Genomic DNA, 21,890 nt, shown 5'->3' on the forward strand with positions numbered 1-21,890 from the left:
GAAATAAACACCAACTAATTCCTAAAATGATCCTAGGCTCCTGTGTTTATTTCAAGCAAACAGTGTTCCAAAAACACGTTGGGAACATTCAAGCTGTGTTAATATCCACATGCTACATAATCATGAAATGAGGAAGACCTCCAGGTTTGTGAAGATCGGTCTAAGCAAGGCACTGCGCATATTTGGAAGAATGACAATACACGGATAATAGTTTAGTTATTTGTAGATCAGCGAGTCTGCACAGTGCCGTGCTCAGGCAGATCCTCTACAAAAGCATGACTTCATGGACACTAAAAGAACATCAGAGCCAGGCTCAGTCAGGTCTGATTCTGACAGCTCTGCTCCATGGAGGATCTTACTGTCACACGATAGAGAGAATGAGATTTCAGTCTTGTGTCTCATTTTACTGGGCATATGAGATGGCATCGATCATGCCATGCAACAAACCTAATAGGACTGTGGGCACTGGGCAGGACAGATCTCTGGTGTAGACAGACTGCAGAGAATATTCATGCTCAGTACTTGGCATACTAGATTAAGGACATGTCACTGACAAGGACACCAATCACTCACTTGCCAACTTAAAATCACAAGCCGGTGGCCAACCTGTTGATGAAATGTATACAGAGTAGCCAAATAGGGACCTTCAATAAGATTTATTCATTCATTATGTTAGAATCTAATGTATACCCTACCACTTTAATCTCAGGGATCGGGAGCAGGGATGTTGCGGAGTGACTTTTAATTCCAGAGATGGACTCTAGTCTGCACTCTCATCAGAACAGGATGCTTTTACATCAAAATGTCTCAGTTTGACAAGACAAGGAGTTTCAACGGCAGTCCTGATGAGTTGCAGTGTTGGTGGATTTCTGATTCACCTCAGCATCAAATGGATTAATTCCAGTCACTTAGGGGGCGATTTTAACTTGAGATACGGACATGTAAATCAAAGATGCTCCATAGCATTAGAAAGGAAAACTGTATACATATTTTTGAGTTTGTGTAGAAGTGTGTGTGTGTTTACCTCCAGGTCTCCTTTGGTAATGCAAGCTTCCTCCACACGGAACTGGAGGTCTTCCACTTTCCTATCACACAGAGCACACTTCAGATTATAGTTCAGGAACATTTAACATAAGAGGTCTGAAAAGGAATCATGGATCAAGGGTTTGAAACAGGGTTTCAATCTGACCTGCATAATTCATGTCTTTTCCCCCTGTGATACTGTACTGATAACCTTATAACACACCATCAGAACATAGTTAGTTATACCCATAGTTAGACCCCATACCCCCTGGACTCCCTTCACCCCACACCCCTCTGAAGCCTCACCTCTTCTCCTCCTCCAGCTGATTGAGCAGCTCAACCTTCTCCTTGTCAGCAGCCTCCACCAGGGTGCGTAATTGGTCCATCTTGGCCTCCATCTTCACAACACATGAATATGCATTCATTAAAACAGATCATGAATATAAGTTGAGAGACACTCATGAAAAAACAACATTATGGAAGGCCGCTATGCATCCGGCAGTTGGCTGTAAAAACAAGTGTTTTCTCATTGACAGCAGATGGCAGTGCAGAGGTTTTTGTGACATGAGTATGTGAGGTACAGCATTAAGGTGTTTTCATGGGTCCTCCTCACATTAGGTTGGTCATGGTCATGTATGACATAACACACCTTTGCAGATGAGAGTACAAGTTCCAAAACTCGAACGTCCTGAGACTTATCTGTGGGGAAATGTGTGTGTAAATAATCCTGAGGGCGAATGTTCGTGTGTGTGTAAACCATGAGGAGGAACTCTGTGTGTATTGACCTGATCCTGGTCCTCTCTCAGCAGGGTCAGTTCCTGCTCCACCTCGCCCACATGGGTGGTTGCCTTGGCCACCTCTGCCCTCTCCATGTCACGCTCTGCCATCAGCTGCTCGATGTGCTGCTGCTTTTCCTTCAGCACCTCCTGAACTGCTGTGGTGCCAGAGATCTTTCTCGAGTACCGTGATGACGTTTCTGTCAGCTGTGGTGGGGGGGTGGGTAGAAGAGTGTTTAGACTGGTTAATGGGCGGGGGGGGGGGGGTGAGTTCTACTCAGGACAGCAAAAGACAAGACCAATTAAAGAACAGACATCTTGTTGCTCTGCAGTTGTGTATGTGGATGCACTTATGAGTGTGTGTGCGCGCCTCACCAGGCCTGTGCGGCTGGGCTTGGCGCTGACGGAGGAGGCCACAGAGCTCATGGAGCTGATGGATGAGGCACTGGGGCTGCGTTTCAGGCTCGAGGGAGTGGCCACCAACTTCCGCACCGTGGTCTTTGCCTTGGCCGGCGTGGTGGAGGGGAAGCCAATGCGCGTGACCTTGTGGACTGGGGCAAACAGGCCATACTTGGGTTGGCATTGAAAGTATCTGAGGAAATACAAATGAAGGGGATAAGAAAAAAACAGATGTCATTGCGCCCCCCCAAAAAAAAGTCTTATATACAAATAACACCCATAAGACTTGGCGGTACTTAACTCTCTTTTAAACAAACTGGTTGCCAGAGTGGCATGTTTCTCAAGCCTGTGTGATAATCCTCTCTGGTCTGATTACCTGGTTCCTGCCACTGCCCCATCGTTCTTTCCCAGGGGCTCATCCAGTTCCACACCACACCACTCTCCCTTGGCAAAGTCTGTTTCACCAAGAAAGCGAACCACACCAGCTTTTGTGCCACCAACCTGCAGAGAATGTGCAAAGAAAAGCCTAATAAAAAAAAATATATATTTATTTTAGAGCGCTTTCATTACTGAAAGAATCTCAAAGCACCTAGAGGGTAACTAGCTTGGCATGAGATAAAACCACCAAGGCAACAGTACATAACAATAAGAATCATCATCATTATAATCAATACATGCAACCTGTCAACCTTTCAACATCACAGGGCTGATAAATGCATCGTCAGCATTTCCTTTTACAATGCTCTAAAGCAGTGATCACTTTCTAAGTCAAAATGCAAGCTGACATCTACCGCTCAAATTTGTTTTAAACAAGGCCAAAAAAAACGTAAGCCTATGCAACATTAACCTATTAAAAACAGTTCTGTAACAATTAGGTTTGTGCAGTAGGCTATAGGCCCAATACATTATCACTGCATATTGGATATGCTTGAATTACCCTGTTGTTCTTCTCAGACCATTTAGAAAATATTTGGTAATAGATCATTTGTTGTATTACTTGTGAGGCACAGCTAAGTGAGCATAATAATTAGCGTTATTATTTTTGGGGGACTGATGGCCTGTCTGAGGGGGGGAAGGAGCAGCGGTGAGGCTGCCTCTCAACCGACTCACCGTCCCGCCGCTCTCTCTCCATTTGCTGAGAAAGGGGGACAGTCTTCCAGCTGATGGTGAAACAAGTCACACTGCATTATTTCTGCCTCATGCACAAATTCATATGGTTACTCCTATGACCAGAGACAGTTAAATATTCATCAATATTAAAAAAGACAAGCCACTAATAATAACCCAAGCTTATCGGAACACTTTGCTATACTAATTCATTGTAGCTGCAATGATGATTGTAGCGTGAGTGGAAGTAGGAAGAACGCACACTTTATGGCTTATAAAATCTTTGAACAAAGTGTTGGCAGTGTTGAATAACAATTTAAACATGACTTACTCATTAAAAACAGCAGCTCTTTGCTGTACTCGTTGAGTCTCTCTCTTGTCATGGGTTTAGAAGTTTTGAAATGTCAGTGTCAACTTTGCTGTGATTGAGGCTTCTTTTTACAGTCTATGGCTTGAGGGAATTGTGCAAACACGGTGATCTGAGCTACCTGATTGGCCAGTGGTAGGCCTATAGGTGCACTTGATTTGCTCTCTGGCCCTGCCGGGTAGGTGGAGTTCTCTACCTTTACACAAATGAAACTGTTAAAAATGGGAACACTTTGCCATCCTGGCACTAGAGCTGCTGAATCAAGTGCACCTAGCAACAACAGCGCAAAACAAATTAAGAAAATAGCAACGGAACGCTTTATCCTTCGTTTTTTTACAGAAACGTTTGGTGATCAACTAGTAACGCCTTGGGAGATCGACCAGTATCGCGATCTACCGGTTTTTGACCACTGCTCTAAAGGGAGAAGTGAGGAATACTGTGGTGAGAAAAGCACCCTCCCTTCCTCTGAGCGTGGGTGACACTTCCTCTTAACACAATGTGTTACACAGCCCGAGGCTGACGGAGAGAGAGAAAGAGGGGCCTTGGACAACACACTCAGGACGGAAGGTGCTCATACGAGGACAGAGCTTGGCTGTGAACAGAGGGACTATACACAGAAACTGAGCTCACTGAGGAGTGTTAGAACGGATGTTCTCATTGGTCAATGAGAAGTTGGGAAGGAGGTGGGAGGAGGTTGTGTTCCGCAGACACATTCCTGAGAGATTACCATGGTGAGAGGGAGGAGTGGTCAGTCGTGTGACTCTGAGACCAGCCTGTATTTACAGCATTTGTGGTCACACAAGGGGCAAGAGGAGGGGGTGGGGATGGGGCGGGGGCTTAGCCCTCTCTAACCTGGAACAGGGGTAGGAGGCGAGGAGGAACATTTGAGACAAACTTGCATAACTGGACGAGCAGGCAGGTGCTTCAGGATAAAAGCTACCTGATCCAAAATAACAGCTTCATTCAAAGTGTAAATGAACTAAGCCTTACCAAAACACGGTCTCCATTCTTCAGCTCCCTCTCCCCCTTTTTGACCGAGCTGGTGTCTGAGAGGTTGGAGATGGACTCGCTGTTTGTGCGTGCCAGGTTGGAGGCTGGAGTGACTGGCGTTGCAGTTGAGGCTTTTTTGACAGAGGGGGTGTGAGAGGCCAGGCTGGCGGTGGAGGGGGTGGGCGACCCAGCCCGGGACGGAGGTGCTGTCTGAGTCCCGTTGGCCTCGCCCTCTGTGTAGGACAGCTTGGAGGGACGGGTGAATATCCCTTTCATGGCCTCGCACTGGAAATAGCGCACCCCTGCCACCGAGCCATCGTTCTTCCCAATGGGCTCATCCAACACTATGCCGGCCCACTGTCCTGGTGCAAACTGAGCCTCCCCCAGGAACTGCACCACGCCAGGTTTGTTCCCATTCACCCACACTCGCTCCCCAACCTGGAAGTTCTCCCCGCCATCTTGTGTCCCAGCTGCACCGCTACCTGGAGTGGACTTGTCGGCTGCAGCTACTTTGGATCCGGCTGCATGGAAACAGGTGGAAATCATCCAATTACTGCCAGTGTGCCAACTCCACTAAAGTTGGTCCATGGCGAGCTGAGCTAACAGGGCTAACATGAAGGAGTTAGCTCACAGAACATGACACCTTTACCCTGCTATTCAATAGTTCCAAGAGTGAAATATGTTACGTACAGTGCCTACAGAAAGTTCACACCCCTTGACTTTTTCCACATTTTGTTATTAGCCTGAATGTATCATGTATTCATTTGAAATTGTGTCACTGGCCTTCACACAATAGCCCATAATGTCAAAGTGGAATTATGTTAGACATTTTTACAAATTCATTAAAAATGAAAAGCTGAAATGTCAAGTCAATAAGTATTCAACCCCTTTGTTATGGCAAGCCTAAATAAGTTCAGGAGTAAAACATTGCTTACAAGTCACATAAGTTGCATGGACTCACTCTGTGTGCAATAATAGTGTTTAACATTTTTTTGACTACCTCATCTCTGTACCCCACACATACAGATAATTGGAAGGTCCCTCAGTTGAGCAGTGAATTTCAAGCACAGATTCAACCACAAAGACCAGGGGAGGTTTTCCAATAACTCGCAAAGGGCACTTATTGGAAGATTGTTAAAAATAAATAAATCAGACATTGAATATTCCTTTGAGCATGGTGTATTAATTACACTTTGGATGGTGTATTAATACACCCAGTCACTACAAAGATACAGTTGTCCTTCCTAACTCAGTTGCTGGAGAGGAAGGAAACCGCTCAGGGATTTAACCATGAGTCCAATGGTAACTAAAACAGTTAGAGTTTAATGGCTGTGATAGGAGAAAACGGAGGACGGTTCAACAACATTGTAGTTACTCCACAACACTAACCTAAATGACAGAGTGAAAAAGAAGCCTGTACAGATGAAAAATATTCCAAAGCATGCATCTTTTTTACAATAAGGCATTAAAGCAAAACTGCAAAATATTAGGCAAAGAAATTAACTTCATGTACTAAATACAAAGCGTTATGTTTGGCGCAAATCCACCAACATCACCGAGTACCACTCTTCATATTTTCAAGCAGGGTGGTGGCTGCATCATGTTATGGGTTATGCTGTTCATCTGCAAGGACTAGGGAGTGTTATTGGATAAAAATAAACGGAATAGAGCTAAGCATAGGCAAAAACCTTATGGAAAACCTGGTTCAGTCTGTTTTCCAACAGACACTGGGAAACAAATTCAACTTTCAGCAGGACAATCACCAAAAACACAAGGCCAAATATACACTGGAGTTGCTTACCAAGACGACATTGAATGTTCCTGAGTGGCCTAGTTACAGTTTTGACTTAAAGATGCTACACACAGGATTTCTTAGAATAATTGCATTGTTATTTCAGAAAATGTCCATAATATATCTGGCGCAAATAGTGGAATGATGGTGTTTCACAGTATTACTTACCCGTCAGTGTTGTAATTGGCTGTGAAATTCACCTATTGATTTCTCCCGCCGGAGTGGCATCTGTTGTCAAACTGGGAAAGCTGTTCTGACTTTGTGGACGTGTTATCTAGTGGAAATCGTAATTTCCTGGTTGTTAAAATTCTACACTGTTTATGTGAGAAAACATGCACTAATAGTGTAGGGAATCATTGTACCATCAAAATCGTTGTGGAAAGATCTTTTTAATTACAAAAAATATTATTTCTAACAGCTTTTTGAAGCTGGTGGACCAAAAGAAAAGTTACTTTCGGTTTTGGTCCACCAGCTTCAAACCGCTGCAAAAATGAAAAACTATATATTTTTTGGACGGCTTTAAAATCTATGGCCAGACTTGAAAATCGCTGTTTAGCAATGATCAACAACCAACTTGACAAAGATTGAAGAATTAAAAAATAATAATAATATGCTAAATGTTGTACAAGCCAGGTGTGCAACGCTCTTAGAGACTTACCATTAAGACTCACAGCTGTAATTGCTCCCAAGGTGATTCTAACATGTATTGACTCGTGTGAATACTTACGTAAATTATGTACAAAAAACATGGGTGAGAAATATTCAGGCTGTAACACAACAAAATGTGGAATAAGTCAAGGGGTATGAATACTTTCTGAAGGCACTCTCTTACGTCTGGTCTTCACAAGAGAAGGTCACGATTGGCTTGTGGGTTATCTGTCATCTATTTGGCGTGTGCTACGGCCCAAACAGTAGCCTGTGTAAAGTTGGTTTAATAAACCGTCAATTCGCAAACTCAAGCCTCTGTCTGGACAATTGTTCATTTATGATCTAGTCAGGTCATTACATTGGTCAACATTTGATCAGGCCCAATAATTAAGGTTGCCTGATTTTCTACATATAAATAAACTGGCTCATATGTTAACAGCCGAGCAATGCACAAAGAAATAGTTGATTGGATGACATTTACACGAGGCCAAACTTCAGTCGCATTTTCACATGACCTGACTGTCAATGTTTTGAAACAAAATACCAGCACAGGGATCACATTTTACACAGCAAGCCTGCTGTGTCTAAAGCCTCTAGTGAACTCAATTCAACAAATTTCTCCTACTTAAAAATATAGTTAATCCACCATATTGGAGAGATTTTGGGGGTAAATACTATAGCCTACGGAATCAAAATGGCCAGTGACCGATCAGCATGTCTACATCAAATCTAGTCAAGCCGCATCAGCAGATCCAGACTGATGAAGCAGTAAAGCCCATTTTATTGCAACCTTAAGCTGATTGATTACATCAAAGTCAGAGGTTAGGTGCTGTAGCTACCACAGCCCTAATGAGAAGCAGCAAGGACAGGAGAACTGCTGGTGCTAAGGGGGACGAGGACCTCTTACCAGTGGAAGGGGTGGTCTTGGTGGCTGGCGCCCCCGTTGACCTACCCATCTTGCTGGGCGCTTTGAGCCCGCTGGGCTTGGTTGTGCTCATGTTTCCTCTCTGTGTGCTGTGAAATCTACAGGGCCTTTCTGTCCGTCAGTGGGCGCCGGCTGACCCCAAATCATTGACGTAGTTGTGCTCAGACTTTGAGATGACAAAGTCACAGCACCAAAATAAATCAAACAAAAATAAAAATGTAGGAAAAGGGGTGAGGGAGAAAAAGATGCCCCTCAAAAAAGGACCCTGTTAAGAGAGAGGAAGACAAATTAGTGCAACAAACAGCTTTGTATAGTATGCATTTGCTTTAGCCTAGTTTTTTCATATTATTTACTTTGCATAGAAGACTACTAATGATAATATCCTGAAGGGAACAGGATTTTCACAGAATAACCAGATATTTCAGTCTTCACTTAAATGGTAATTAGGAGGGAGGGTTGTTTCACTGGTCCAATTTTTCCTTTGTGGACATGACTATTCAAACACTGGCGTCTTATATTGATTTGTTCACTTGGTATAATTGGTTCCACCTCAACATCATGGGTGGCACTGACAAAGCTTATTGTTTACAACAGATTAATGGTGAGCATAGATGGGCTGAATAGCCTGCCTTTGACATTCAAATTATCTTGTGTTCTTATGACAACAAGCAGTGCTCCCCCGACTGACTCATCACAGTGAGTCCTATACTAAAAATATTCTGTCACAAGCCAGGCCACATTCAAGTGTCTCTGTGTGTGCATGTATTTGTCACCACCATACAGAAACAAACTCTCGCTTTCCCTTTCTCTCCCTCACACACGCAAAGTTGATCAGTCTTCGATATCAACGAACCTAGTACCATTCAGAAACACAGGCAGGGAATTCTTAACGAAAGACCTGCGCATAAATACATTTCAACCCCAGACATGAAGACTCGAAGGCCCGCATGTCAGAGTACAATCATTTTGTTTTGCTCAATAACATGTCGTTCTACCCTCCCTGCTTTAATAAGCAGTTCTATTTAATAACATGTTTCCAAATTCGGGGCGGCAGGTAGCCTAGTGGTTAGTGTTGGGCCAGTAACCGAAAGGTTGCTAGATCGTATCCCCGAGCTGACAAGGTAAAAATCTGTTGTTCTGCCCCTGAACAAGGCAGTTAACCCACTGTTCCTAGGCCATCATTGTAAATAAGAATTAGTTCTTAACTGACTTGCCTAGTTAAATAAAGGTTAAAAATAAATAAAAATACCTCACATTCTTTGCCAGGGTTTACCAATCAATCAGGCCTAGCCTATAGCTCTGTCCTCATCAAAAACAAGTCAAGAGTCTTGGGCCCTCCCTCTTCACCATAAACCGTAGAGCCAGCTCGTGTGAAGCTACAAACTCTAGGTAGAGAGGGAGGGATTAGTAAACAAACAGAAAAGGATTAAAGTGTTAAGCAGCCCTCCTACAGGACAGACTACTAGATTAGCTAATAGCTAAATATGCTACAAGGGTCTAGCCTACCTGTTATTACCAGACTGACAAAATGGTGGCCTTAGCATAATCCGGCAACATTTGTGTTGTCCTTCAAAGACTTCTCAATAAGGTTACCTGTTAATATTAATGTTTGAGAAATAGCATTAATAAATGTAGTAACTAAGGGAGCCTTAGGCCAAGGAGTGGCAACATATGCGTTCTACTGTTAGCTAGCAATGTAGGTAGACTGAATTGTATTGACAGTCTTTGCTCTGACTTGCAGCATGTTAGGGACTCCCAAGTGTTGCAATAATGCATGTGGTTGAGAGAGCCCAGAACAGCAGGTGAACAGCAAGGCCTTCACATCAAGTTACCACCTTACCCCTGGAGGTCAACCACACTCTACTGTTGCTATGACAACACAAACTATTTTTTAAATTTGATTTATTTCACATTTATTTAACCAGGTAGGCTAGTTGAGAACAATAACTAATTCTTCTCATTTACAACTTTGACCTGGCCAAGATAAAGCAAAGCATTGCGACACAGACAACACAGAGTTACATATGGAATAAGCAAGCATACAGTCAATAACACTATAGAAAAAAAAAGAGTCTATATACAGTGTGTGCAAATGGCGTGAGAAGGTAGGCAATAAATATGTCATAGTAGCAAAATAATTACAATTTAGCAGATAACACTGGAGTGATAAATGAGCAGATGATGATGTGCAAGTAGAGATACAGGTGTGCAAAAGAGCAGAAAAGTAAATAAAAACAATATGGGGATAAAGTAGGTCGATTGGGTGGGCTATTTACAGCTGCAGCGATCAGTTAGCTGCTCAGATAGCTGATGTTTAAAGTTGGTGAGGGAAATAAGTCTCCAGCTTCAGCGATTTTTGCAATTCGTTCTGCTGGAGCGCATACTACGGGTGGGTGTTGTTATCGTGACCAGTGAGCTGAGATAAGGCGGAGCTTTACCTAGCATAGATTTATAGATGACCTGGAGCCAGTGGGTCTGGCGACGAATATGTAGTGAGGGCCAGCCGACTAGAGCATACAGTTCGCAGTGGTGGGTGGTATGAGGGGCTTTGGTAACAAAACGGATGGCACTGTGATACTCTACTCAGCAAACTGGATGTAGTCTATTGGAAGCTATTTTGTAGATGACATCGCCAAAGTCGAGGATCGGCAGTTTTACTAGGGTAAGTTTGGCGGCGTGAGTGAAAGAGGCTTTGTTGCGAAATAGAAAGCCGATTCTAGATTTCATTTTGTGTTGGAGATGCTTAATTTGAGTCTGGAAGGAGAGTTTGCAGTCTAGCCAGATACCTAGGTATTTGTAGTTGTCCACATATTCTAGGTCAGAACCATCCAGGGTAGTGATGCTAGACGGGCGGGCGGGTGCCGGCAGCGAACGGTTGAAAAGCATGCATTTGGTTTTACTAGCATTTAAGAGCAGTTGGAGGCCACGTAAGGAGCGTTGTATGGGTATTGAAGCTCGTTTGGAGGTTAGTTAACACAGTGTCCAAAGAAGGGCAAGATGTATACAGAATGGTGTCGTCCCTCGTAGCGGTGGATCAGGGAATCACCAGCAGCAAGAGCGACATCGTTGATGTATACAGAGAAAAGAGTCGGCCCGAGAATTGAACCCTGTGGTACCCCCATAGAGACTGCCAGAGGTCCGGACAACAGGCCCTCCGATTTGACACACTGAACTCTGAGAAGTAGTTGGTGAACCAGTCAAGGCAGTCATTTGAGAAACCAAGGCTATTGAGTCTGCCGATAAGAATACTGTGATTGACAGAGTCGAAAGCCTTGGCCAGGTCAATGAAGATGGCTGAACAGTACTGTCTCTTATCGATGGCGGTTATGATATCGTTTAGTACCTTGAGCGTGGCTGATGTGCACCCGTGACCAGCTCGGAAACAGGATTGCACAGCGGAGAAGGTACGGTGGGATTCGAAATGGTCAGTGATCTGTTTATTAACTTGGCGTTCGAAGACTTTACAAGGGCAGGATGCATATAGGTCTCTAACAGTTTGGGTCTAGAGTGTCACCCCCTTTGAAGAGGGGGATGACCGCGGCAGCTTTCCAATCTTTAGGGATCTCGGACGATACGAAAGAGAGGTTGAACAGACTGGTAATAAGGGTTGCAACAATGGCGGCAGATAGTATTAGAAAGAGAGGGTCCAGATTGTCTAGCCCAGCTGATTTGTACAGGTCCGGGTTTTGCAGCTCTTTCAGAACATCTGCTATCTGGATTTGGGCGAAGGAGAAGATGGGGAGGCAGCAGGTAGCTGTGGAGGGGGGGGGGGCAGAGCTGTTGGCCAGGGTTGCGGTAGCCAGGAGGAAAGCATGGCCAGCCATAGAGAAAGGCTTATTGAAATTCTCGATTATCATGGATTTATCGGTGGTGACCGTGTTACCTAGCCTCAGTGCAGTGGGCAGCTGGGAGGAGGTGCTCTTGTTCGCCATGGACTTTAGTGTACCAAAACTTTTTGGAATTAGAGCTACAGGATGCAAATATTTGTTTGAAAAAGCTAGCCTTTGCTTTCCTGACTGACTGCGTGTATTGGTTCCTGACTTCCCTGAACAGTTGCATATCACTGGGACTATTCGATGCTATTGCAGTCCGCAACAGGATGTTTTTGTGCTGGGCAAGGGCAGTCAGGTCTGGAGTGAACCAAGGGCTATATCTGTTCTTAGTTCTACATTTTTTGAAAGGGGCATGCGGGATGAGGTCAATATCCTTCCAGGATACCCGGGCAAGGAGCGTTTGACAGTGATGAGGGGTGGTCGTTTGATCACGGACCCATAGCGGATGCAGGCAATGATTGCTGAGATCCTTATTGAAAACAGCAGAGGTGTATTTGGAGGGCAAGTTGGTCAGGATAATATCTATGAGGGTGCCCATGTTTACGGATTTAGGGTTGTACCTGGTGGGTTCCTTTATGATTTGTGTGAGATTGAGGGCATCTAGCTTAGATTGTAGGACTGCCGGGGTGTTAAGCATATCACAGTTTAGGTCACCTAACAGAACGAACTCTGAAGATAGATGATGGGCAATCAATTCACATATGGTGTCCAGGGCACAGCTGGGAGCTGAGGGGGGTCTATAACAGGCGGCAACAGTGAGAGACTTATTTCTGGAAAGATTGATTTTAAAAATGAGAAGTTCGAACTGTTTTGGCATAGACCTGGAAAGTATGACAGAACTTTGCAGGCCATCTCTGCAGTAGATTGCAACTCCTCCCCCTTTGGCAGTTCTATCTTGACGGAAAATGTTGTAGTTGGGGATGGAAATGTCAGAATTTTTGGTGGCCTGTCTAAGCCAGGATTCAGACACGGCAAGGACATCAGGGTTGGCGGAGTGTGCTAAAGCAGTGAGTAAAACAAACTTAGGGAGGAGGCTTCTGATGTTAACATGCATGAAACCAAGTCTTTTTCGATGACAGAAGTCAACAAATGAGTGCATGACGACACGCAGGGCCTGGGTTATGCAATACTGTATAGAGGAATGTTCTGAAAGTTGAACAGCTTCAGTTTTACATCTGGCCAACTGTTTAGGCAGGGGTGAAGTAACATCTGTAATGGAATAGGCTAGTTCAACTTCATACGTCCAGTCCCCTCACTACGCTGCCAGCAAAAATAAGTATTATTACATTCCAGCTATTGACAGAGAGGTCTCCCTGCTCTGAGTGAGAGCACCTAACAGTATCAAGATGCCCTGGAATACGGAAAACTGATAACTAAAGAAATTCTAAATGGATCTTGCTGCTAAGTCACAGACACATACCTTCCATTTCTCTGAAGACCTAAGCGCTATGTTAAATAAAACAAACTAGATCTCTCTAACGCACATCTACCTGAACGCAAAAAGGGGTTTCTCAACAGCACAGAATAAAGGGTGGGTCAGCAGCATTGACCCAATTTACATGCCGCACTCCAGTTTTCCCCCTCTGTGGCTGAATGACATCAATTAGTGCCTTGAGGTCAGGACCACGACCAAAGGCCCTCGAGGAAAAAGCACAGAAATGATTGATATCGTCATGGCAGTGAATCATCAGAGGATACAGAGTAGAGTAGAGGGTATCCATTGACATGCCTGTTCTATTTACGATAAATTCACTCTTCTCACTAATGGTGTACTCTATAAAAAATAGAAGATAGCCGATTACAACAAATGTCCAGAACTATATTTCCAAAGCTGACTTAAACAAAAACAACGCCACAAAAAAATAGGACTATGCTTCCTCCATTGCTTCACAAACGTCATCTGTTGATTCCATGGCATTGTTTAGAGAAAGGCTAAAGTCAACTTGGGGAAGAGAGCGGGCTTTCCCAAATAGACCAGCAATTTCGAGACTTGAAACCGGAGCCTTACATCTATAATTATAAACTATGGACAGCTTTCAGCTTTCAGTTTAGCACTGGTGTAGTCAGCTGAAAATGATCATCCAATTATGCAGAAGGAGATGTTTCCCACTGGTAAAGCTAATCCTTTGCTCCGGACTCTCACTTTAATCTCTATTCAGGAAGACAGCCAAATACCAATGTTCTGTCAATGCAGGTTTTGGGCAATTCACTTATCCTTACAAACCCAAATGCCCATCACTGTCATGCACTGTACTACAGCTGTAGGCTAGCCTACTTCTGTTAACACTACAGTGATGAATGTGCACAATGACATGGTATTTCGGGAAAGTTACCATATCAACATCTTAAACTATGTTACTAGTCAGGATATTTTCCTAAAAATAATTCCCATCCACGTTAGAGATGGAAATTTCGTTCAATTTTATTGCCGACTAACTGACCCTTATTAACAGATCAACAAACGGTTAAATTGTTTCCAAACAGTAGAATGACATGACCAACAGAAAATACTATTAGAGATCTGTATGTAAGGATGAGATGCTTATTTTTCCGCCCTAACAATGGGAGTCGGCCCAAGGCGGGAAGGCAGGCGACAAGACTAGGCCCAAAATAAACCCATAGAAACATATTGGGCTTATTTTGGACAGATTTTGGCGAGAGTGAAACCACTTGCTTTTGTCTCTTCCTCTTATACTATGCATGCATACAAGGACCGGACATTTCTCATTAAGAGCTTAAGGGAAACGTGTAGCAATAGCACGCCTATCATCTTACAGCCTATTATTAAACACTCCTGTAATCAAGCAGATAATAAAACATAATTTTCAAACATTTGCCAAAATGCAATTTGTGGAAAACACAGTTCTAAACCTAATGCGAGCAGTTGTGATAGAGATTAACATTTCCGTTAGAAATTTAGAAAGAGGGGGAATCTAATAGCAACAACTATGATGGATTGCTAATATGACTAGGATTGTGCATTTGGCTTCTGGACAACAAAAGAGAGTTGATATGAAAAACACTAGAACGGGGGAGAAATGCTGGTTAATGGCATGAGGAAGTCTTTATAAAATAAATTGCCTCCACATTTCTACAGATGGATTTTTGCAAGGCTACTTTGAAGCAAGGTAAGACATGCCTCATTATTTGTAAAGTAAACTTTCCGGTTGCAATTATACTGCCTCAAGCTCACATTGCAAAGTGGTGGGTGACTCGCTGATAGTCAACGGTAGGCAGGCTATGGCCTATACACCCGAAATGCGAATGGGAGGTGCGCTTTAATTACGAATTGAGATTGAGAAATAATTCCACAAAATAATGCAAATTACCCATAGACCGATAAGCATGACCGGACATATGGATTTTCAGCAGCTAACCGAGTAACACCCCTATTATTTGAATGTAATTTGACTTGTTTCAATTTAACAAACCAGGACCCACTTCCTGTAGTGTGCAGACATTAATTATTTTGGTGTCTAATTACATGTTTCCTATGGCTCTGGGTTCATGCCACCTACAAAATGTAAAGCACTAATGACTCATTTGCACTATGAACTCAACATTACAGTTCCACCAGTGCATGCTGTAAATTTAGGAGAAATAAAATCCGATAGCTTGCTGCCATCCTTCAATATTATTGCTAAATAGTTTAACAAAGCACGCACTGTAAAAGGAAATATAACCTTGCTGCTCTGTTGGGATACATGAAATGGGTGGGGACTGCCTATTTATAATTAATTTAGTGTGTTACCATTACCTTTTTCTATTTTGCTAATTTCTCTTACTTAAAAGCTTTGCATTGTTGGGAAAGGGCTTGTAAATAAGCATCACAGTAAAGTCTACACCTGTTGTATTCAGCGCATGTGACAAATACAATTTTAATTTGACTGGTCGAGGATGTGTTCTGTAAAACAGATTTAGTTCTGAAACCGATTTGAGGGCCCAAACCATGGAGATAATCGACTTTCATGTACGATTACTTGTGGCAGCAGCTTATCCACAGCATATCTGGTTTAGCTAAGCCATGCAGAGTAGGGAAGCTTCGCTCAGACAGACTGTATAGCTCTCTGAACGCAGGGAAAAGGCCTTTCATTCTTCACTGTGCAATATACTTTTGCTGACGTCAGTAGTGCAAAAAGCCTCACTAAATGACATCTCTCATTTGCAATGTATTGTATCCTACACTTCCCTCTGACTTCCCCTTTCTTTTCCCCATTCCTTTCATTAAGGGCAAAAAAATAAATAATATTAATTCACTCTCAGCTAGTTGGAAGCACTTGGAAAATAGGAGAGTCGATTTGTCTAAGGGCATAAATAAGTACCACTTGGTACTACAGACTTTGGTTTTGGAAGGTTAAAGAATTTTGCTATTTGAAGGTGAAAATAATAACGTTCGAGGGTACATTTTAAATCCAAGGACAAGATCAAACTAGAAATAAAACAATTCCCGAAATTGGTTTGGTTTCTAGCTTGAATGGTTCAAGAGTTACTATTACTGTTGGTGGGTTAGTCTATGATGCTAATTTATGCAAATGTCAATAGTTTTACATTTATAGACTTGAAAATGATAGTTAATGTTTGCAGCTGAGATGGTAAAAGATCAGTAGCATTTAAAATGGTCTACCACTTTTTATGGTTGGCATTATGCCAATTTACGAAAATTCAAATTGAGTATATTTTAAAGGATCATTTGAAGTTAGGATAGCTTGAATGTTTTAAAGTTGGTCTTGTAGCTTAATTGGCTGAGGAGCAGGACCATTTTCAATAGCTACCACTGTATTCCTATGGTTCTCATTCAAACCCATGTTATTTATGCACATTTAAAATTGTTATAATTCAAAAAGTATAAATACTATCAACAAGCTGTATGCAAGACATCGAAGTTGAGTCAGTCTGCACATTTCAACATTGGTTTGGAGTTGATAGCTTACACGGTTCAAGAAGTAGCATCTAGAACTTTTAAAATGTTACCATTCAAGTCTATAGCCACTGAAATGCATAGAATTTTATGCAAATATGGTTGTAGAACAAAAAGTCAAGTATAAAAAATATTTCTCAAGCAACCTGCAGACAGCCAGTCTACAAGTTTTACATTTGTTTTCGTGTTGATAGCTTAAGCGCTAGAGTGAGGGGAATAATTAATATGTAAGAGCGCTAGAGTGGTCTTGTTTTCAGCAAGCACACTAAATACACTGCTCAAAAAAATAAAGGGAACACTTACACAACACAATGTAACTCCAAGTCAATCACACTTCTGTGAAATCAAACTGTCCACTTAGGAAGCAACACTGATTGACAATAAATTTCACATGCTGTTGTGCAAATGGAATAGACAACAGGTGGAAATGATAGGCAATTAGCAAGACACCCCCAATAAAGGAGTGGTTCTGCAGGTGGTGACCACAGACCACTTCTCAGTTCCTATGCTTCCTTGGCTGATGTTTTGGTCACTTTTGAATGCTGGCGGTGCTTTCACTCTAGTGGTAGCATGAGACGGAGTCTACAACCCACACAAGTGGCTCAGGTAGTGGCAGCTCATCCAGGATGGCACATCAATGCGAGCTGTGCAAGAAGGTTGCTGTGTCTGTCAGCGTAGTGTCCAGAGCATGGAGACGCTACCAGGAGACAGGCCAGAGACATCAGGAGACGTGGAGGAGGCCGTAGGAGGGCAACAACCCAGCAGCAGGCCGCTACTCCGCCTTTGTGCAAGGAGGAGCACTGCCAGAGCCCTGCAAAATGACTCCAGCAGGCCACAAATGTGCATGTGTCTGCTCAAACGGTCAGAAACAGACTCCATGAGGGTGGTATGAGGGCCCGACGTCCACAGGTGGGGGTTGTGCTTACAGCCCAACACCGTGCAGGACGTTTGGCATTTGCCAGAGAACGTTCTGCTGCCTGCAACATCCTCCAGCATGACCGGTTTAGCGGTGGGTCAGTCATGGTGTGGGGTGACATTTCTTTGGGGGCCGCACAGCCCTCCATGTGCTCGCCAGAGGTAGCCTGACTGCCATTAGGTACCGGGATGAGATCCTCAGACCCCTTGTGAGACCATATGCTGGTGCGGTTGGCCCTGGTTCTTTCTAATGCAAGTCAATGCTAGACCTCATGTGGCTGGAGTGTGTCAGCAGTTCCTGCAAGAGGAAGGCATTGATGCTATGGACTGGCCCGCCCGTTCCCCAGACCTGAATCCAATTGAGCACATCATGTCTCGCTCCATCCACCAACGCCACGTTGCACCACAGACTGTCCAGGAGTTGGCGGATGCTTTAGTCCAGGTCTGGGAGGAGATCCCTCAGGAGACCATCCGCCACCTCATCAGGAACATGCCCAGGTGTTGTAGGGAGGTCATACAGGCACGTGGAGGCCACACACACTACTGAGCCTCATTTTGACTTGTTTTAAGGACATTACATCAAAGTTGGATCAGCCTGTAGTGTGGTTTTCCACTTTAATTTTGAGTGTGACTCCAAATCCAGACCTCCATGGGTTGATAAATTTTATTTCCATTGATAATTTTTGTGTGATTTTGTTGTCAGCACATTCAACTATGTAAAGAAAAAAGTATTTAATAAGAATATTTCATTCATTCAGATCTAGGATGTGTTATTTTAGTATTCCCTTTATTTTTTTGAGCAGTGTATATATATAAATACATTAAAAAAATAAAAATATCGTCCGATTAATCGTTATCGTCTTTTTTTGTCCTCCAATAATCGGTATCGGCGTTGAAAAATCATAATCGGTCGACCTCTATTATCTAGTCTAAATATGACACTCCACCAATTGTAACCTTCTGCATCTTTTTCAAAGAGGTACTTATATTTTGAAGGCAAACCACAAATTCCACTATTGCGCCTAATCGTGGCTAGCCTCACAACACATAACCCGGTCTGCGGTCTGGTCGAGTGTCACTAGCCAGACGAAGCTAGCTGGCTGCTTATAACGTTAGCTTGGGTAACAGGGTTAAGTAGCTGGCTAGCTATTTATTTTCATGAACAGAAGTTCAATTTCAATAGGCGAACAACAAGTGGCTACCTTGCTAATACTTACTCACAAGGATTCCTAAATCATTGCTAAGAAAAATGAAAATGACTGCAGTTTCTACTGGTCATTGCTTTAAGGCTGGTTGTATTGATGCTAGCTATGTACCAAGCTAAATCTAGCTACCCCAGAAGTTGCGGTCAAACAAATAATGCTTTATTACCAACGCAGAATTGTAAACATTGTTCGTGGCCAGTGTTTGCAGACTTTTTTGTACAGCTTTGACAGTGCTGATAGTAGTGCTACACTTGGCTTGCAAGTGCAAATTCAGAACACACAACATTCTATAATAACTGTTATTTGACGTGTCAAATTAAGAGCTTATTTAACACGCCATTGTGTTATTTGACGTGTGTCTATTTGACACGCAAAGACCCAAACGGCGTTCCATAGTATGTCGTGAAGCTAATAGCAGTGCCGCTATTACTGTGCAACTCCGGTAGGGCAACATGTGTACATGTGCTCGACCAGTCAGCAAAAGCCAACATCACCCACAACAGAGAACGGTTGATTGTCAAGGGCAATGAATTCCATTATCTTGACGTTAATGGATTTCGCCTTTGAGTTGTCTCGCTTAAATTCTTACTCTTTCAAATGACTACTTGACTTGTTGACTGCTTGATCCACACAAGACATTGTGGGCTTGGTTAGGAATGCTGTGTTGCACGTGTAGCGCAAAGTTTTACGTGGCGTCATTACATCATGTACCTACATTATATAGGTATGCACATCAGCTTTGACATCGGTTTTGCACATTGGCGTTAAACTAGACATCGGGCCTGAAGACTGATCACACTCTACACAGCCGATATGAGTAAGACCTTTAAACAGGTCAACATTCACAAGGCCGCAGGGCCAGAAGGATTACCAGGACATGTACTGCAAGCATGCACTGACCAACTGGCAAGTGCCCTCACTGACATGTTCAACCTCTCCCTGTCCGAGTCTGTAATACCAACATATTTCAGGCAGACCACCATAGTGCCTGTGCCCAAAAACACTAAGGTAACCTGCCAAAATGACTACCGACGCGTAGCACTCACGTCTGTAGCCATGAAGTGCTTTGAAAGGCTGGTCATGGCTCACATCAATACCATTACCCCAGAAACCCTAGACCCACTCCAATTTGCATACACCCCCAACAGATCCACAGATGACGCAATCTCTATTGGTTGAGAGCTTCAAATTCCTTGGTGTCCACATCACCAACAAACTAACATGGTCCAAGCACACCAAGACAGTCGTGAAGAGGGCACGACAAAACCTATTCCCCCTCAGGAGACTGAATAGATTTGGCATGTGTCCTCAGATTCTCAAAAGGTTCTACAGCTACATCATCGAGAGCATCCTGACTGGTTGCATCACTGCCTGGTATGGCAACTGATCGGCCTCCGACCGCAAGGCACTACAGAGGGTAGTGCGAACGGCCCAGTACATCACCGGGGCCAAGCTTCCTGCCATCCAGGACCTCTATACCAGGCAGTGTCAGAGGAAGGCCCTAAAAATTGTCAAAGACTCCAGCCACCCTAGTCATAGAGTGTTCTCTGCTACCGCATGGGAAGCGATACCGGAGCGCCAAGTCTAGGTCCAAGAGGCTTCTAAACAGCTTCTACCCCGAAGCCATAAGACTCCTGAACACCTAATCAAATGGCTACCCAGCCTATTTGCATTGCCCCCCCCTTTTACACCGCTGCTACTCTCTGTTGTTATCATCTATGCATAGTCACTTTAATAACTCTACCTTCATACACATATTACCTCAACTGTACAGGTACCCCCCTGTATATAGTCTCGCTATTGTTATTTTACTGCTGCTATTTAATTACTTGTTACTTTTATTTCTTATTCTTATCTGTATTTTTTTTTTTAAACAGCATTGTTGGTTATGGGCTCGTAAGTAAGCATTTCACTGTAAGGTGTTGTAGTTGGTGCATGTGACTAATAAAATTTGATACCGATCTTGGCATTTTTAGCTAATATCGACCAATTCCGATATGTTCACCGATATATTGTGCTGTTCACCGATATATTGTGCATCCCTAACCCTAATACTTAACAAACATGAAGCTGTGGGAAATCAAGGTGCAGAAAAAATGAATGGTTAACAATGAGTGGTTAACAATGGCATGCTGCAAAAGAGATTCAGGGACATGCTGGGACACTCAGCCCTCTCAGCATGGGACTCAAGGCTCATGGTCTAAAAGACATCTCCTGAATATCACTTCACTAGTCTCAACTTGTGCACCAGCCAGTGGGCAGGTTTAGCCTATAGAAAAGTCTTGGCACCACATATCTTTTAGAGCCTGCCCTGGCAAGTGGCTTTAATCACAAACAATGACAGGAGCTGAGCTGTGTGCCCTTTGCACTCTCATTGGTTGTCTTGGCGATTTGCCTAATCATAAAGGTCTACTATGCCCCTGTTTGGCAGCACTCAAGTCTCCCTCATCACTTACCAGTATTTGTACACAACATCTGCAGAAAGTGTGATCACATCACACATTCAAAACAAACACTCCCGCTGCCCCCTCACATATTAAGTGCACTAAAGACATGTTCCAGTTCTTCTCTTTGGAGGAAACATCTGCTGGGGTCATTATATAGCCCCCCTAGCACTGGTAGCAGGCAGTGCAACAAAAAGCCAGGGTCTTTACGATTATTTCACAGATTTGTGAAATAATCATTACAGTTTCGTTTTACCTCCAACACTGAATTTACTTGAAAAACTTAGCAAGGAGAAAATAGCCTAAACTTTAAGACATTAAAACGCAAGCATTGTTGTCTAGCCTACTTGTCCTAACAAATACTTGTATTTTTGATAGGGAGAGCAGGTATAGAAGAGACAACTGACCTTCAGAGAATGGACAATTTGCTAACTGACACTTCATACACATCAACACATTAACAGCCACACAGCTCAGTTTAGGATAGCCTCAATTCGGATTCATCATCAAAAGATTAACTATAGGCTAACTGTTTGTAGTGTCTGGAA

General features: G+C 43.3%; 1 protein-coding gene across 2 annotated transcripts in view; it reads right to left on the reverse strand.

Annotated features, from left to right (window-relative positions):
* clip1a (CAP-GLY domain containing linker protein 1a) overlaps positions 1 to 21,890 on the reverse strand; it is a 51,469-nt gene that overhangs the window by 28,050 nt on the left and 1,529 nt on the right. For both annotated transcript variants that reach the window (XM_023979205.2, XM_023979204.2), the window contains exons 2-8: positions 8,010 to 8,292; positions 4,663 to 5,183; positions 2,575 to 2,699; positions 2,175 to 2,391; positions 1,809 to 2,006; positions 1,330 to 1,421; positions 1,025 to 1,085 (exon numbers count right to left, since the gene is read on the reverse strand). In XM_023979205.2, coding sequence (XP_023834973.1) covers positions 1,025 to 1,085; positions 1,330 to 1,421; positions 1,809 to 2,006; positions 2,175 to 2,391; positions 2,575 to 2,699; positions 4,663 to 5,183; positions 8,010 to 8,100 — 1,305 coding nt within the window. In that variant the 5' untranslated portion in view covers positions 8,101 to 8,292. The remainder of the gene's footprint in view (positions 1 to 1,024; positions 1,086 to 1,329; positions 1,422 to 1,808; positions 2,007 to 2,174; positions 2,392 to 2,574; positions 2,700 to 4,662; positions 5,184 to 8,009; positions 8,293 to 21,890) is intronic.

Source organism: Salvelinus sp. IW2-2015, linkage group LG33 (assembly GCF_002910315.2).
Source record: "Salvelinus sp. IW2-2015 linkage group LG33, ASM291031v2, whole genome shotgun sequence".
In the NCBI taxonomy this organism is placed as follows: domain Eukaryota; kingdom Metazoa; phylum Chordata; class Actinopteri; order Salmoniformes; family Salmonidae; genus Salvelinus; species Salvelinus sp. IW2-2015.